Below are 17458 nucleotides of genomic sequence, written 5' to 3'. Positions count from 1 at the left end.
TGTTTGTTTTGCCTTCCTATGCTAGTTGATTATTGTTCCCATAAGTTGTTTGCTCACAAAATCCCTATGCATAGGAAGTGGGTTAGACTTAAATGTGCTAATCATATTCTTCATGATTCTCTTTATATGTTTCAATTCTTATCTTTTATGTGAGCATCATTTAAATCATCATGCCTAGCTAGGGGCGTTAAACGTTAGCGCTTGTTGGGAGGCAACCCAATTTTATTTTAGTTTCTTGATTTTTGGTTCTGTTTAGGAATAAATAATCCATCTACCTTCTGTTGAGATGTGGTTTTATGTTTTAATTAGTGTTTGTGCCAAGTAGAACCTTTTGGAAGACTGGGGTGAAGTCTTTATGATCATGCTGTAAAAAACAGAAACTTTAGCGTTCACGAGATTAGCTTCAACTTTTTACTGGAGAGTGCTATTTAGTTGATTATTTTGGCAGATGATTACTAGACAAATTCCTCAGGTCCACCAATTTATTTTAGAATTTTTTGGAGTTCCAGAAGTTTGCGTTAGTTACAGATTACTACAGACTGTTCTGTTTTTGACAGATTCTGTTTTTCGTGTGTTGTTTGCTTATTTTGATGAATCTATGGCTAGTAAAATAGTTTATAAACCATAGAGAAGTTGGAATAAGGTAGGTTTAACACCAATATAAATAAAGAATGAGTTCATTACAGTACCATGAAGTGGTGTTTTGTTTTCTTTCGCTAACGGAGCTCACGAATTTTCTGTTAAGTTTTGTGTTGTGAAGTTTTCAAGTTTTGGGTAAAGATTCGATGGACTATGGAATAAGGAGTGGCAAGAGCCTAAGCTTGGGGATGCCCAAGGCACCTCAAGGTAATATTCAAGGATAACCAAGCGTCTAAGCTTGGGGATGCCCCGGAAGGCATCCCCTCTTTCGTCTTCGTTCATCGGTAACTTTACTTGGAGCTATATTTTTATTCACCACATGATATGTGTTTTGCTTGGAGCGTCGTTTTATTTTCTTTAGTTTTGCTTGATGTTTGAATAAAGTACCAAGATCTGAAATTCTTAAATATTAGGGAGTCTTCACATAGTTGCATAATTATTCGACTACTCATTGATCTTCACTTATATCTTTCGGAGTAGTTTGTCATTTGCTCTAGTGCTTCACTTATATCCTTTTAGAGCACAATGGTGGTTTTATTTTGAAGAAATAGATGAACTCTCATGCTTCACTTATATTATTTTGAGAGTCTTAAATAGCATGGTAATTTGCTTAATCCTAATATGCTAGGTATTCAAGACTAGTAAAAACTTTCTTATGAGTGTGTTGAATACTAAGAGAAGTTTGATGCTTGATGATTGTTTTGAGATATGGAGGTAGTGATATTAAAGTTGTGCTAGTTGAGTAGTTGTGAATTTGAGAAATACTTGTGTTGAAGTTTGCAAGTCCCGTAGCATGCACGTATGGTAAACGTTATGTAACAAATTTGAAACATGAGGTGTTCTTTGATTGTCCTCCTTATGAGTGGCGGTCGGGGACGAGCGATGGTCTTTTCCTACCAATCTATCCCCCTAGGAGCATGCGCGTAGCGCTTGGTTTTTGATGACTTGTAGATTTTTGCAATAAGTATGTGAGTTCTTTATGACTAATGTTGAGTCCATGGATTATACGCACTCTCACCTTTCCACCATTGCTAGCCTCTTCGGTACCGTGCATTGCCCTTTCTCTCACATTGAGAGTTGGTGCAAACTTCGCCGGTGCATCCAAACCCCGTGATATGATACGCTCTTTCACACATAAACCTCCTTATATCTTCCTCAAAACAGCCACCATACCTACCTATTATGGCATTTCCATAGCCATTCCGAGATATATTTCCATGCAACTTTCCACCATTCCGTTTATCATGACACGTTCATCATTGTCATATTGCTTTGCATGATCATGTAGTTGACATAGTATTTGTGGCAAAGCCACCATTCATAATTCTTTCCTACATGTCACTCTTGGTTCATTGCATATCCCGGTACACCGCAGGAGGCATTCATATAGAGTCATACTTTGTTCTAGTATCGAGTTGTAATCATTGAGTTGTAAATAGATAGAAGTGTGATGATCATCATTTTCTAGAGCATTGTCCCAAGTGAGGAATAAAAAAAAGAGAAAGGCCATAAAAAAGAAGGCCCAAAAAAATGAGAGAAAAAGAGAGAAGGGACAATGTTACTATCCTTTTACCACACTTGTGCTTCAAAGTAGCACCATGATCTTCAGAATAGAGAGTTTCTTGTTTTGTCACTTTCATATACTAGTGGGAATTTTTCATCATAGAACTTGGCTTGTATATTCCAACAATGGGCCTCCTCAAGTGCCCTAGGTCTTCTTGAGCAAGCAAGTTGGATGCACACCCACTTAGTTTCTTTTGTTGAGCTTTCATATATTTATAGCTCTAGTGCATCCGTTGCATGGCAATCCCTACTCCTTGCATTAACATCAATCGATGGGCATCTCCATAGCTCATTGATTAGCCTCGTTGATGTGAGACTTTCTCCTTTTTTTGTCTTCTCCACATAACCCCCATCATTATATTCTATTCCACCCATAGTGCTATATCCATGGCTCACACTCATGTATTGCGTGAAGGTTGAAAAAGTTTGAGATTACTAAAGTATGAAACAATTGCTTGGCTTGTCATCGGGGTTGTGCATGATGAGAGCATTCTTGTGTGACGAAAATGAAGCATGACTAAACTATATGATTTTGTAGGGATGAACTTTCTTTGGCCATGTTATTTTGAGAGGACATAATTGCTTAGTTAGTATGCTTGAAGTATTATTACCTTTATGTCAATATGAACTTTTATCTTGAATCCTTCGGATCTGAAAATTCATACCACAATTAAGAAGAATTACATTGAAATTATGCCAAGTAGCATTCCACATCAAAAATTCTGTTTTTATCATTTACCTACTCGAGGACGAGCAGGAATTAAGCTTGGGGATGCTGATACGTCTCCAACGTATCTATAATTTTGTATTGTTCCATGCTATTATATTATCCATCTTGGATGTTTTATGGGCTTTACTATGCACTTTTATATTATTTTTGGGACTAACCTATTGACCCAGAGCCTAGTGCCAGTTCCTGTTTTTTCCCTTGTTTCAGTGTTTCGAAGAAAAGGAATATCAAACGGAGTCGAAACGGAATGAAACCTTCTGGAGAAGTTATTTTTGGAAGGAAAGCAACCCGGGAGACATGGAGTGCACGTCAGGAAAGCAACGAGGGAGGCACGAGGCAGGGGGCGCGCCCACCCCCCTGGGCGCGCCCTCCACCCTCGTGGGCCCCTCATGGCTCCCCTGACGTACTTCTTTCACCTATATATACCCATATACCCTAAAACCTTCGGGGAACAGAATAGATCGGGAGTTCCGCCGCCGCAAGCCTCTGTAGCCACCAAAAACCAATCGGAACCCTGTTCCGGCACCCTGCCGGAGGGGGGAACCCTCACCGGTGGCCATCTTCATCATCCCAGCGCTCTCCATGACGAGGAGGGAGTAGTTCGCCCTCGGGGCTGAGGGTATGTACCAGTAGCTATGTGTTTGATCTCTCTCTCTCTCGTGTTCTTGATTCGGCATGATCTTGATGTATCGCGAGCTTTGCTATTATAGTTGGATCTTATGATGTTTCTCCCCCTCTACTCTCTTGTAATGGATTGAGTTTCCCCTTTGAAGTTATCTTATCGGATTGAGTCTTTTAACGATTTGAGAACACTTGGTGTATGTCCTGCGTGGGATACCCGTGGTGACAATGGGGTATTCTATTGATCCACTTGATGTATGTTTTGGTGATCAACTTGCGGGTTCCGCCCATGAACCTATGCATAGGGGTTGGCACACGTTTTCGTCTTGATTCTCCGGTAGAAACTTTGGGGCACTCTTTGAGGTTCTATGTGTTGGTTGAATATATGAATCTGAGATTGTGTGATGCATATTGTATAATCATACCCACGGATACTTGAGATGACATTAGGGTCTTGGTTGATGTGTGTCTTAAGGTGTTATTTTAATACGAACTCTAGGGCTGTTTGTGACACATATAGGAATAGCCCAATGGATTGATCGGAAAGAATAACTTTGAGGTGGTTTCGTACCCTACCATAATCTCTTCGTTTGTTCTCCGCTATTAGTGACTTTGGAGTGACTCTTTGTTGCATGTTGAGGGATAGTTATATGATCCAATTATGTTATTATTGTTGAGAGAACATGCACTAGTGAAAGTATGAACCCTAGGCCTTGTTTCCTAGCATTGCAATACCGTTTACGCTCACTTTTATCATTAGTTACCTTGCTGTTTTTATATTTTCAGATTACAAAAACCTATATCTACCATCCATATTGCACGTGTATCACCATCTCTTCGCCGAACTAGTGCACCTATACAATTTACCATTGTATTGGGTGTGTTGGGGACACAAGAGACTCTTTGTTATTTGGTTGCAGGGTTGCTTGAGAGAGACCATCTTCATCCTACGCCTCCCACGGATTGATAAACCTTAGGTCATCCACTTGAGGGAAATTTGCTACTGTCCTACAAACCTCTGCACTTGGAGGCCCAACAACGTCTACAAGAAGAAGGTTGCGTAGTAGACATCATAGGGGAGCGAGCCCAAGCAAGAATATCATACCACACCTGGCGGGAGAAGGAGCAGCCAGCCAGCAGGTGTTGCATCGTTTCATCTTCCTGGTCGCAGAGGGCGCAAGCGGGCTCATGGGGCTGGCCATGTCTTGCGAGACGCTCGGCCGTCCAGCACCTATCTTGAAGAGCAAGCCACATGAAGAACTTGATGCGAAGCGGTGCCCAAGATTTCCACTTGAGCTTCCAGTGTGGTTCCTCGCAGGCACCAAGGAAGAGGGCCTGGTAGCAAGAGCTGGCAGAGTAGGTGCCTGAAGAGGTCCAGCACCATCGGATGGTGTCCGGAGAGTCCGTAAGCTGAAAGTGCCGAAGCGCCCGCCATAGCTTCACGTACTGCACCATGGCCTCCGGGCCGAGAGCACCGTGGATGTCTTGCACCCAAGAGCGCTGGGAGAGACCATCCCGGACCGTGCGAACCTTACGCCGTCTCTTCGGGATCAGTTGGAAGAGTTGTGGAGCGATCTCGGACACCGAACGACCATCAATCCAGTGGTCAGTCCAGAACATGCACTTGTCGCCGCTGCCAACGCTCCAGGTGGCCGAGGCGCGGAAGATGGCGCTGACATTGGCATCATGCGGGATATGTAAGTGGCTCCAGGGGCGCGAGGGATCAGTGCGCTGAAGCCAAAGCCAGCGAGCACGAAGAGCGATGGCCATGAGGAAGTGAGTAGGGATGGCACATAGGACGTGGCGAACGAGAGCCAGCTGGTCACCACGAGAGAGCATGGAGGCGCGCCATGTAGACAACTTCCGCTCGAGCTTGAGCACGATGGGCAACAGGCTGGAAGAAGACGGCTTGCGGATGGAGAGAGGTAGGCCTAGGTACTGCACAGGGAACTCGTCACGGGGCAGTGCATTTCGTCAGCGATGAGGGCCGTGTGCGCGTCGGTGCACCTGATCGGAGTGGCGGAGCATTTGGCGAAGTTAGTCCGCAGGCCGGACGCGACGCCGAAAACGCGCAGGATCTCCCTGATAGCCGTCATGTCTTGGCGATCGGGGTGGCAGAAGATGACGATGTCATCGGCATAGAGCGAGATGCTGGAACTGGCATGTCTAGGCGTGAGGCATTGGAGGAGCCCGAGATCGACCGCGCGAAGAAGCATGGAGTTGAGGACGTCGATGACGATAGTGAATAGCATGGGTGAGACCGGATCTCCTTGCCGAAGCCCGCAAGCGTGGTCGATGGGCGGCCCTGGTTGTCCGTTGATCAAAACCCTAGTGGAGGCGCTAGAGAGAAGGATCGAGATCCAGTCCCTCCAGCGGCGCCCGAAGCCAAGGTGTCGCATCGTCTCCAGAAGGAAAGGCCACGAGACGCTATCGAAGGCCCTAGCAATGTCGAGCTTGAGCAGCATGCGCGGTGACTTGAGGTTGTGGAGGAGGCGGGCCGTCTACTGAACCAGGAGGAAATTGTCATGGATGCATCTCCCGACGATGAAAGCGCTTTGGTTAGTCGAAACCATGGCGCCGAGCTTCGGTGCAAGGCGAAGCGAGAGAACCTTCGCAAAGAGTTTGGCGATGAGGTGGATGAGGCTAATGGGGCGATAATCTGAGAGCACGGCTGCGTCCGCACGCTCGGGTAGCAGGGTGAGGAGTGCCTGGTTAAGCTTTTGGAAGCCACGCCCGTTGGCGGTGTAGAACTTGTTGAACGCGTCATAAATATCTTGCTTTGCCGGAAGAAACTCGGCCGTGAAGCCATCAGGTCCTGGCGCTTTGCTGGAAGGTAAGCACTTAACCGCGCGCCAGATTTCCTCCTCGGAGAAAGGCTCGTCGAGGTCATCAAGGGGGGAGGCGTACTGCCGGAGGAGTGATTGGTCGATGGAGAACTCCCGCGCCTCAGTCGTGCCAAGGACGCCCGAGATGTGGTGGAAGGCGGCCTCGGCCATGGCGTCGTGGCTAGTGACAATCAACCCTCCAACTTGGAGGGAGGTAATGGCGGTCCGTTGTTTCCTATGAGAGGCGTGGATCTTGAGGTAGGAGACGGCCACGTCGTCGCCGCGAAGCCAGGCGAGACGGACGCGCTGACGCGCGATGGAACGCTCGAGGGAGGCCAGCCCGAGGTAGGAACACTTAAGCTTCCGCCGTAGCCATGCCTCGTCGTGGCTGAGCGGCCGGAAATCTTGGGCGGCGTCAAGTCTAGCGATGATCTCACGAGCCACCTTGAGTTGGAGGGAGACGTTGCCAATGGTGCGCGCACTCCACGATTGGAGGCGACGAGCGGTGACCTTGAGGCGCGCCACGATGCGCCGGTAGGGGTCGGGGTCTAGATGGCCGAAGTTCCACGCCTCGGAGACCACGTGGTGGAACCCGTCGAGTTTCGGCCAGAAGCGCTCGAAGTGGAAGCGGCGAGCGCCGGGCGGGCGAGAGACACAATCCACGAGCAGGGGGCAGTGATTGGAGGCCGCGGAGGAAAGACATTGGAGCAAGCAGTTGGGATGGGTGATCTCCCAACCGGATGTGCAAAGCATGCGATCGATGCGGACAAGCGTCGGAGTGTGACGCTCGCTAGACCAGGTATAACGGCGGCCGTGGAGGTAAAGGTCATGAAGCTCCTCGTCAGCAATGAATCACCGGAATCTGTTCGTGCAACGATGATTGACATGCGGGTTGTTCTTCTCGTAGGGCGCAACAATCATGTTGAAGTCTCCCCCAAGAAGCCACGGACCGATGCGGGAATCACGCACATCGCATAGATCGTTGAGGAAGTCGAGCTTGGCCGCGTCCTCCTGCGAGCCATAAACCCCGGTAAGCCACCAATGGCCGCTGCCATCTGACGGGGTGACGAGAGCCGTGATGTGGTGATCTCCAATGTGGGGGTTCGAGATGGAAACGTCGGGGCTACGCCAAGCGAGGATGATGCCGCCACGAGTGCCATCTGTAGGCAGGGAGTAGAACTCCTCATAGAGAGGGGCCGAGAGTGTCTAGAACAAGAGAATCGGTGATGGTCGCAAGCTTGGTTTCTTGCAGGCACACGATAGAGGGCTAGGCAGCAGTGATCACGCTACGGATAGCTGTGCGTTTGGCGCCATTGTTCAAACCATGCACATTCCATAAAAGAATCTTTTGGTTACACTCCATAAAGAGGGATGGGGGCGGTGTGCTCCGATGCAGAATGAAGCATCCTATGCCTCGATGCGGTAAGGCGTGGAGGGGGAGCCGGGCACCGCGGACGACGAGGGCTGAGGCAAGCTCCAACCGAAGATATCGGCGAACGCCTCGATGACGTCTTCGGCGAGAGGCCGCTCGAAGAGTTGTGCGTACTTGGCAAGCATCTCTTCGGAGATCGGTGCGCTATCATCGCTGATCAGCCCAAGGCGACGGAGGAGCACTCTCTTGGCTTTCAACTCAGATCCCAACCCTCGGTCGGCCTTCGCAATTCGGAAACTGTGGCGAGGGGTGAAATTGGCGGGGATCTCCTTCCGGCGACGGCGAGCCGGAGGTGCGGGTAGGATGGGCTGGGTACGGACTACCAACGCATCGACAAACTCGGTCAGGGCGCCCCGATCGGCATCAGCACGAAGGGCCGGGCCTGAGCTGATTACCAGATCAGTGCAAACAGGGGTTTGCATGCTACCAACGTGCGGGGGAGGAGGGGAGGTGAAGATGTGTGCATGGCGTTGCAACTCACGCCAACAGGGGCGGTCGCCACGATTGGCGGGATCGGTGCCACATGCACCAGCTTAGTGGGGCCAGCCAGATGTCCAGCATCCAGAGGCAGGTGGGGGCTGGCGCTGGCGGAGAGGCGGAGGGCCCCTCGGGCAACGGATCCGAGGCGACAACTGGAGAAGAAGGTGGCCCCAGGAGCATCGGATCTGGTGAGGTAGCAGTTTGGGGGGGGGGGCGCTATCGGCTCGCTATTGGCTGGAGTAGGAGAGTGTCCTGGGAGGGGGTTCGGGACAGCGACAGGGGTGGCATCAGCGGTAGGACCCGATGGAGAGTTGTCGCTATCGACAAGCTGCTCTCCGCGCGCCTCGGGCAGAGGGAGGAGCAGGGCATCAGCGTGTGGCTCAGAAGCAGCCACGTCGACGGCGACCACGTTTGAATTCGAAGCCTGGGCGATCACAGGCGCGGGGGCGGTTGGCGGGGAAGAACGCGTCAAAATGGTCTCCGAAGCGGTGACGAGGGGTGGCACAGCTTTATCCAAAGCGTGCAGAGAGGACGGGCCCATGCGCTCCTTTGCAGGGATCCGGTCGGCAGCAACGGCACCCGGGTGGGGCCCGAGGATGCCCTCCCAGGCGCGGCACGTGGGCGGGGCGTGTGTGCGGCGGCGGTGGCGCCGGCGACCAGCACGGCCAACCGGCGGGTCACGCGGCAATGGGGCAGCAGGAGGGAAATCATGGTGTTGCGGCCAACGTGGGGGAGCGGGGGCGAGTCCAGGTCCGGGCCGGCATCCTCACCGGCCGGAGGCGGCGGAGGAGGCGGCGGAGGGCGGCGGAAGTCATCGCACATCGCGTTGTGGATGCGGACGGGGAAGCGCGCGAGGCCGAGGGTGAGCCGCTCGGCGCGATCCGGGCCGGCGTCGGGGGAGACCGCATTGTCGTCGGGGACGAGCAGCTTGGAGGAGCGCGGAATGGCGTCCAGGTTGGTGGTCCAGGCGGTGACCTTGAAGACCGACATGTCCGCCATGGACCGAGTCTCCGGCGCGAGATTCTCGACCCTGCAGAACGGCGAGAGCACGAACTCGGCGGAGGAGCGATGCCACGCATGGTCGGGGATGCCATAGAGCTCGATGGAGAGGAGGAACGGAGCCGCCACCGGCTCGGAGCCCGCCGTCCGGCCCCAAGGGTGGAAGATGAGATAAAATCGGGGAGTACGCGCCCGGCCCGCAGTAGCAACACGCGCGCGAAGCTCTGAGCTCGAGAAACGGATGAGGAACTCCTCGGGAGCATGCTTGTGCACGGAGAAACCGCGTGCAGGCAGATCGAACTTGGCGCGAAGGACGGCAGCCACGTCATCGCAGGAGATGCCGGAGCGGCAGCCGGCCACCGTGACGAGGAGGGCGAGGCCCAACGCTCGCTCCGCAGCAATCATCTCCTCAGAGCGAGGGAGGTAGCAGATGGCGGCCGCTGGGCGGCGCGCAGGGTGCCCAGAGAACGGTGTGGCGTGTGATACGTCTCCAACATATCTATAATTTTTTATTGTTCCATGCTAATATATATTCTGTTTTGGATGTTTAATGGGTTTTATTATACACTTTTATATTATTTTTGAGACTAACCTATTAACCAGAGGCCCAACCTAAATTGCTGTTTTTTTGCCTATTTCAGTGTTTCCAAGGAAAAGGATATCAAACGGAGTCCAAACGGAATGAAACCTTCGGGAACGTGATTTTTGGAACAAACGTGATCTAGAGGACTTGGAGTGGGCATCAAGAAACGAACGAGGAGGCCACGAGGCGGGGAGGCGCACCTGCCCCCCTGGGCGCGCCCCCACCCTCGTGGGCCCTCGTAGCTCTCCTGACCGACCTCTTTCGCCTATATATACTCATATACCCTGGAAACATCAGATACGGAGCAAAAACCCTATTTCCACCGCCGCAACCTTCTGTACCCGTGAGATCCCATCTTGGGGCCTTTTCCGGCGCTCCGCCGGAGGGGGCATCGATCACGGAGGACTTCTACATCAACAACATAGCCTCTCCGATGATGTGTGAGTAGTTTACTTCAGACCTTCGGGTCCATAGTTATTAGCTAGATGACTTCTTCTCTCTCTTTGGATCTCAATACAAAGTTCTCCTTAATTCTCTTGGAGATCTATTCGATGTAATCTTCTTTTGCAGTGTGTTTGTCGAGATCCGATGAATTGTGGGTTTATGATCAAGTTTATCTATAAACAATATTTGAATCTCCTCTGAATTCTTTTATGTATGATTGGTTATCTTTGCAAGTCTCTTCGAATTATCAGTTTGGTTTGGCCTACTAGATTGATCTTTCTTGCAATGGGAGAAGTGCTTAGCTTTGGGTTCAATCTTGCGGTGCTCGATCCCAGTGACAGTAGGGGAAACGACACGTATTGTATTGTTGCCATCGAGGATAAAAAGATGGGATTTATATCATATTGCATGAGTTTATCCCTCTACATCATGTCATCTTGCTTGAAGCGTTACTCCGTTCTTATGAAGTTAATACTCTAGATGCATGCTGGATAGCGGTCGATGTGTGGAGTAATCGTAGTAGATGCAGGCAGGAGTCGGTCTACTTGTCACGGACGTGATGCCTATATACATGATCATACCTAGATATTCTCATAACTATGCTCAATTATATCAATTGCTCGACAGTAATTCGTTTACCCACCGTAATACTTATGCTCTTGAGAGAAGCCACTAGTGAAACCTATGGCCCCCGGGTCTATTTTCCATCATATTAATCTCCCGTTATTTCTATTACCGTTTACCTTGCAATCTTTACTTTTACTCTTTATCATAAAAATACCAAAAATATTATCTTATCATCTCTATCAGATCTCACTCTCGTAAGTGACCGTGAAGGGATTGACAACCCCTTTATCGCGTTGGTTGCGAGGTTCTTATTTGTTTGTATAGGTGCGTGGGACTTGAGCGTGGTCTCCTACTGGATTGATACCTTGGTTCTCAAACTAAGGGAAATACTTACGCTACTTTACTGCATCACCCTTTCCTCTTTAAGGGAAAACCAACGCAGTGCTCAAGAGGTAGCAGCGTGCGAGAAGGCCGAGCCTGTTGGAGACACGGAGCGCGAGGAGGTCGCCGGCCTGGAGGACACTGGCGCGGCGGGGCTGGAGCTCGCCCGAAACACATCAGTTGCCAGCCCGACAGACACGGGCGTCGGCGAACCAGTGGCTGAGCGAGTGGAGGCCGCGAATCCAGAGGACCCAGGCGTCGGGAGGTCGGGGGTGGAGCGAGTGGAGGCAAAGGAGTGCGCGCCAAGGGCGCCAACCGGCGAACGAACACGGCGACGCAGAGGAGGCGGGGACGAGCTGTCCGACGAGGCGGAGAGCCTGGCAGTGCACTGCTTGGCCTTATGGCCGAAGAAGCAGCAGCGCGCACAGTAGATCTCACGGCGGCACTCGGAGCGTGGGTGGGCGGTGCTGAAGCACCGGGGCACTCCCCGTCGCGGAGCCAGGAGGGACGCTGGCGAGGGCCGTCGCCGAGCCCACGCCGCAGGCGGCGGGGCGCACGTTGGCGGGGCCGCTTCCGCCCGCGAGCAACCTGCCAGGCCGGCTGCTGGGCAGGGAGCTCGTCCGCCGAGCGGCAGATCTCGGAGCGGATGGCGGGTCGTGCGGGCGGAGATGAGGACGCGGCGGGGGACGGAGAGGGGCCGAAGCTGGCCGGGGAGGCAACCAGAGAGGGCGCCGGGGACCGGCAGAGGGCCTCGCGGTAGCTGGCGGGCAGGGAGCCGGCCGAGCCGTCGGAGGAGGGGCTGGACTCCAACCAGCGGGTCTCGCGCGAGCGACCCACGTCGACGGAGGGGGGAGGACATGGCTGTGGGTGGTCGGCGGGGCCGGAGTGGCCTGCGCTGGGCTGGGGTGGCCGCCGGGGGCCAGAGTGGCCGCCGGCGCGGGGTGGGGGAGGGGCTAGGTGCGGGAGCGATATTTATGTTTAGTCACAGCTCAGAGGGAAAGCCGCTGCAGTCTTCCCTCCGAGTCGTTGATGCTCACGCTTTCATGCTGGGATGAACTGTTAGAGTTACCTCTCAAGGATTTTTGTGATGAAGCTGCATGTATAACTCTGACTTGGCTTGAGCGATTATTGAGCTGGAGCCTTGGCGGACACAACTTTTTTTTTTTTGAAGTGTGAGTGGGCTGTGCTCGGTGCCCGGCTGATTGTAATGTGTGGCGGCCCGGCCTGAGCGCAAGAGCTATATCTCGCTTGGGAGCTCCTATTATGCGTGCTGAGCGCTGGGAAAAGGGTGCAGCGCGCACACCCTCACTCCCACGTGCAGTGTCCAGCGTTCTCAAAAAAAAAAATAAAACGTGCAGTGTCCAGCGGCGGGTGCGCGCGGTCGTTAAGCAGCGACTGTCGTGCCAAATAGGATCTACCATCTCGCTTGCTGCGAGATATATGCTTCTCTCGCCTAAAGGACTTTCTGGTAGCCAAAAATAGGGCCAACCCAGTACTATAGAACCATTCTTTCACTGCGTTCACTGTTTTGCTTTATTTTTTTCGGGTTCTTTTTTATTCGTGTTTTTCTTTTTTGCTTTGGCTTTTTTGGTTTTCTTTTGTTTCCGTTTCATTTTATTGGGTTTCTCAATTTTCACATTATTTCACTATTTTGCATTGGCTTCTTTGTTTTTTTTTTCATCCTCTTTCTCGCTTCGGTAGTATTTGCTTCTTTCTTGGTTTTCTTCAGGGTTTCATTTTTCACTATGTTGCACTTCTTTCGATTGGTTTCTTCTTTTTTTCTATTTTTTTTCTTTCTCTTGTTCTTTTTTCCTCTTTGGTTTGCTTTGTTTCTTTCCTATTAGCCTTGATTTTTACGTCTTTTCTTACACAATCTAAAAATATATATATGCAAGGAAATATTTTTTTATACATCTTCATCAATTTTAAAATACATGATAGATTAAAACAAATATGTGTTTAGGTCTACTTTTCTTTCATACATATTGTAGGAACAGTTTTTATACTCATTGTGACATTTTTCAAAAACATAATTAACATTTTTTCAGATATATGTTTTGGAGTCTACTTTTTTTCATACATATTGTATATTTTACATATACTTGAGATTTGTTTTTCTTATTCAGGTTCAACATTTTTCAAGTACATGATTAACCTTTTTCAGAATTTTTTTTGATGTCTACTATTTTTCATTCGGATTGTACATTTTTTGTGCACATAAGCATTTTGTTTGTACAAGTTTACAGTTTGCCAGTATAGGATTGACATTTTTCTCTATTCAGTTTTATGTCTACACTTTTAAACATATATTGTACTTTTTTTATACATCAGGAATATTTTCTTATACATGTTTATGAACTTTTTTTATACACTGTTAACAATTTTTAGGTACATGATTAACATTTCTCATATATATTTTTTATTTCTATTTTTTTCATAAGCATTTGTACATTTTGTGTATGCATTCAAAATATTTTTCTATACACATTTAAGAAAATTCAAATACTTGATTAACGTTTTTCAAGTACTTGACTAATTGTTTTTCAAATGCTTGATTAATAGTTTTTAAATACATGAACAACTTGTTCATACACATTGTATGTTTTTTGTGTATAATTTTCATATACATGAGAAACATTTTTCCATACACATTTAGCATTTCTCAAATGCTTGATTAAGAATTTCAAAAATATTTTAGTTAAAGTGTTTTTTATAAGATATATATTTAGAATATTTGGAAGTACAAGCAAAAGTAAAAAAGAAAGCAAAGTACGTGAAAAGAAACAGAAAAAGCGAGGTTGTGTCATGTGGCCTGTGGCCTGTCGCGCGCTGGGCAGGGTCATTCCAGTCCTTCTCCAATGAGTCTCCTTTTTTCCCAAATATATTCAATTCCTAAGTTTAGTCTGTTGATAAACGAATGTTGTCTTGGCCCTGGATACACGTGTTGCGTGCAATATTTTTTTTAAACTCCCTATGCATCATCATTGTAATATTTTCAGTAGCGATCTGAAAGACATGCAAAAAATTTGCAACATTTTAGACATGTACACACGACAAAACATTCGAGGTATGCAGTAAATCCTCATTTCATTGCAACAAAAAATTGAGACATAGAAGGTATCAATAGATGCAACCAGGAAATCAACGTAAGCAACATTTAGAAATGGTATATGCAGCAATGAAATAAACATACAACATAGAAACAGCCCTCTCGAAACGCAATGAGAAAACATAGCAACATAAACCCCATGCATTCACAAAGAACACCATACCCCCCCCCCCCCCCCCCCCCTCCCTGAGATGGGGCACACACCATAAATAAAAAACATAAATCCGCTTATCTCGCACCTCCAACATTGGACGCATTAGCGCTCGTGGATTTTGGATTTTAGCTCAATGGCGACCATTATCTCAATGATCGTCAACATTGGAAGCATTACCTCCCACAAGTTAGAGCTTGTTGGTGATCAGTCTGGCTCGCTAGAGCACCGCTGGATTCGGATCACCCATCCTTTGCAGTATTGACGTCTTCTAGAGATTGATGGTGCAAACCAGAGCTCCACCATGAAATCAACCATCCATGACACGAGCTCCTCGACCATAGAAAGTGAAGGTACCAGATGGTAAAAACAATATCCTAGTGCAACTAAATGAACTTAGTATTTACAGCAGAAAATGTAAATGTACTCACCGTGCGGTCCTTATATGTTTAAAATTAGATCAAGTGACCATCAGACAAAACGGAATACATAGCACAACCATTTAATACAAGCTGAATCAAACAAATCAACTACTCTAGACCAATGATTCAAAAAGGATGATGAAGAAAAAATGATTGCTGCCGATATAGTGATTTTTTTTTATTGCGCTATAGTAGCGCTCATACTATTGAATCCATCGTTTACCAGACTGACGATTTATTCGAAAGCACTGCCGATCGAGATCAGGGACAGTCTGATAATGTGCTCGTTCAGTTGAGCTTCCTTACGGTTACGGTGCTTCCGGTCCTGGGCGAGGGCGAGCCCATCTCCACACGGGCGTTGCTGGCTCCTGCTTCGTCGTCGTCGCTGACCTCGCGCTCGACGTAGCCCTTTGCGTAGTACTCCTTGGCGATCTCGTCTCTCTCTTTCTGGAAGTCATCCTCGATCGCGTTCACCTCCCGGATCATGTTGGTGACGTAGTCGTCCAGGTCGTCCGGGGACACCGGGAGGCTGCCGAGGTCGTCGAGGTTGGTGAGGGCCAGCCTCAGCTTGCTCGCCCTGCGGACGGAGTCGACGGGGATGCGCACGCCCTTGTGCCGGATGTAGCTGTCGATCTCCTCCTGCGTCATCCTCCTCGTTTTCCCCTTTGGTTTGCCGCCGGCCACCGTAATCTTACCTCGCTCCGGCAGATCCGCCGCTGCAGGGGAAGGCGCCTTCTCCGACGAACTCGCCATCTGCGGTTTGATTGATTCCGAAAAACTTTTCTATCCGGTACCTGGCGCACGGATCAGGCGAAGATATATATCAGGAAGACTGATTCCTCCGAGAGCCTCACCTCAGAGGGCCCCCGTAAATGGGCTATACGGGTCTTCTTTTTTCGTTTCTCTTTTTCCTAATTTCTTTTCTTTTATATAATCCGATTATATTTATTTATTTATTTCAAAAATAAATTTAATACATTTTTTAGCAACGTACATTAAAAATATCTTGAAAATTCCAAAAAAAAGACGTCTGTGTCATTTATAATATAAAATGTTCACACGCTTAAAAATGTTCATGAAGATGTAAACTTTGGTCGTGTAATTTAAAAAAAATGTTCATACCACTAAAAAAATCATGATAGTTAAAAGATGTCCACACATTTTAAAGAATGTTCATAGCATCTTTAAAAAATGTTAATGAAATGTAAAAATGTGTTCGCGCAATTTTTCATAAATGTTCATAACGTACAGAAAATGTCTATGTCAATTGTTTTGATTATACCAAAATTTATCATGAAAACTTACAAGATATTGCTTTACGTGTGTCTTATGAACCATTGTCACCTCTGCAAGGAATGCTGACAACATCTCGCAAAAAGGAAGGAATACTGACAACTCTGGTGGCCTACGAATGATCTACCTGACCTTCGGCTCAAATTTCAGCTATTAAGTTTTTTTTTTTGAATATTTACTGTGAGGCAAAGCCCCACAGCCCTTTATTAAAGAAAGCAAAACTGTACAAACAAATTACAGACTATACAAGGAAGGAAAAAGGAAAAGAGTCTACCTATGGCTAAACAACTCTACCTGCTTTACAACAAAGAAGCAACCCAAGCCAAGAGTTTTGGTTTTGTACAATCCTTCACCCTATGAGCAAGCAAAGAGATATCATGGATGAATTTACACTTCCAAGCACTGAAAGTAGCTCTCTCAGCTCTGAAGGTTCTGCTATTTCTCAAAATCCAAATATTCCATGCTGCTGTGAGCATAACTTCAACGAAGAAAGGGTGCGTGAAGCTGGACCTAGCATGCAGGATACATTGCAGAATATCTGAGCCTCCAGACCAATCAATGCCCAAGTAGCTCCAGACTCTACAGCTGAAGGTGCAGTTAAAAAACAGATGGATTCTATCCTCATACGCCAGCTCACTGCAAATGAGGCATAGATTGTCATCCTGATTTGAGCGCCAGTGTCTCCTAACTAGCATATCCTTGGTGTTAAGTCTGTCAAAGAATAATAGCCAGCCGAACACCTTGATCTTCATGGTGCACTTACTCTGCCATAGCCATTTGCAAGGTTGTATTGTAGGTAGGTGTGAGTGCATGATCATGTAAAAACTTTTGGCAGTGTATCCTCCTGATTGACCAGGCCATATCCAAACATCAGGTATAGTGGGGTCTCTGTCTAACTGCATGATCCAACCTTCCAGCATGTGTAACTCAGCAGCAGCCTCATGAGAAAGAGGCAAATAAAACATAGAGTACAGATCCGGGGAGTGAAGAAATTCCCGCACAGAGATCCTGTCATTATTGACAAAAGAAAACAACCTTGGCAATCTCCAACATAGGGGTCCAGCAGAGCCCCCAATGTGCCAAGAGTCTGTCCAGAACAGAGCAGAATCACCCATGTTGATATGAGCTGAGGCTATAGCAAGTTAAGAATCTCCAACATAGGGGTCTAGCTATTAAGTTAGTTAACGCCTATATCAGAAAAATTTTACGGTTAAATTTT

General features: G+C 48.2%; 2 protein-coding genes across 2 annotated transcripts; both read right to left on the bottom strand.

Moving 5' to 3' along the window:
• Positions 1 to 6054: 6054 nt before the first annotated feature.
• LOC141041133 (uncharacterized) lies at positions 6055 to 7131 on the bottom strand. Its single transcript, XM_073507244.1, has one exon. It carries the CDS (start codon positions 7129 to 7131, stop codon positions 6055 to 6057), a length of 1077 nt encoding a protein of 358 aa, XP_073363345.1.
• A 7786-nt stretch (positions 7132 to 14917) lies between these two features.
• LOC109749362 (uncharacterized) lies at positions 14918 to 15706 on the bottom strand. Its single transcript, XM_040400492.2, has one exon. The coding sequence runs from the start codon at positions 15697 to 15699 to the stop codon at positions 15235 to 15237; it is 465 nt and encodes a 154-aa protein (XP_040256426.2). The 5' UTR covers positions 15700 to 15706; the 3' UTR covers positions 14918 to 15234.
• Positions 15707 to 17458: the final 1752 nt, after the last annotated feature.

The sequence above is a fragment of the Aegilops tauschii genome, chromosome 2 (assembly GCF_002575655.3).
Source record: "Aegilops tauschii subsp. strangulata cultivar AL8/78 chromosome 2, Aet v6.0, whole genome shotgun sequence".
NCBI lineage: Eukaryota > Viridiplantae > Streptophyta > Magnoliopsida > Poales > Poaceae > Aegilops > Aegilops tauschii.
The sequence above is the reverse complement of the archived record's forward strand: the minus strand, read 5'-3'. Positions and strand labels throughout refer to the sequence as shown.

What these genes read in the sequence shown, in the direction of transcription:
- LOC141041133 (XM_073507244.1), bottom strand. Translation starts at nt 7,131, where the DNA reads ATGCTTTGCACATCCGGTTGGGAGATCACCCATCCCAACTGCTTGCTC.
- LOC109749362 (XM_040400492.2), bottom strand. Translation starts at nt 15,699, where the DNA reads ATGGCGAGTTCGTCGGAGAAGGCGCCTTCCCCTGCAGCGGCGGATCTG.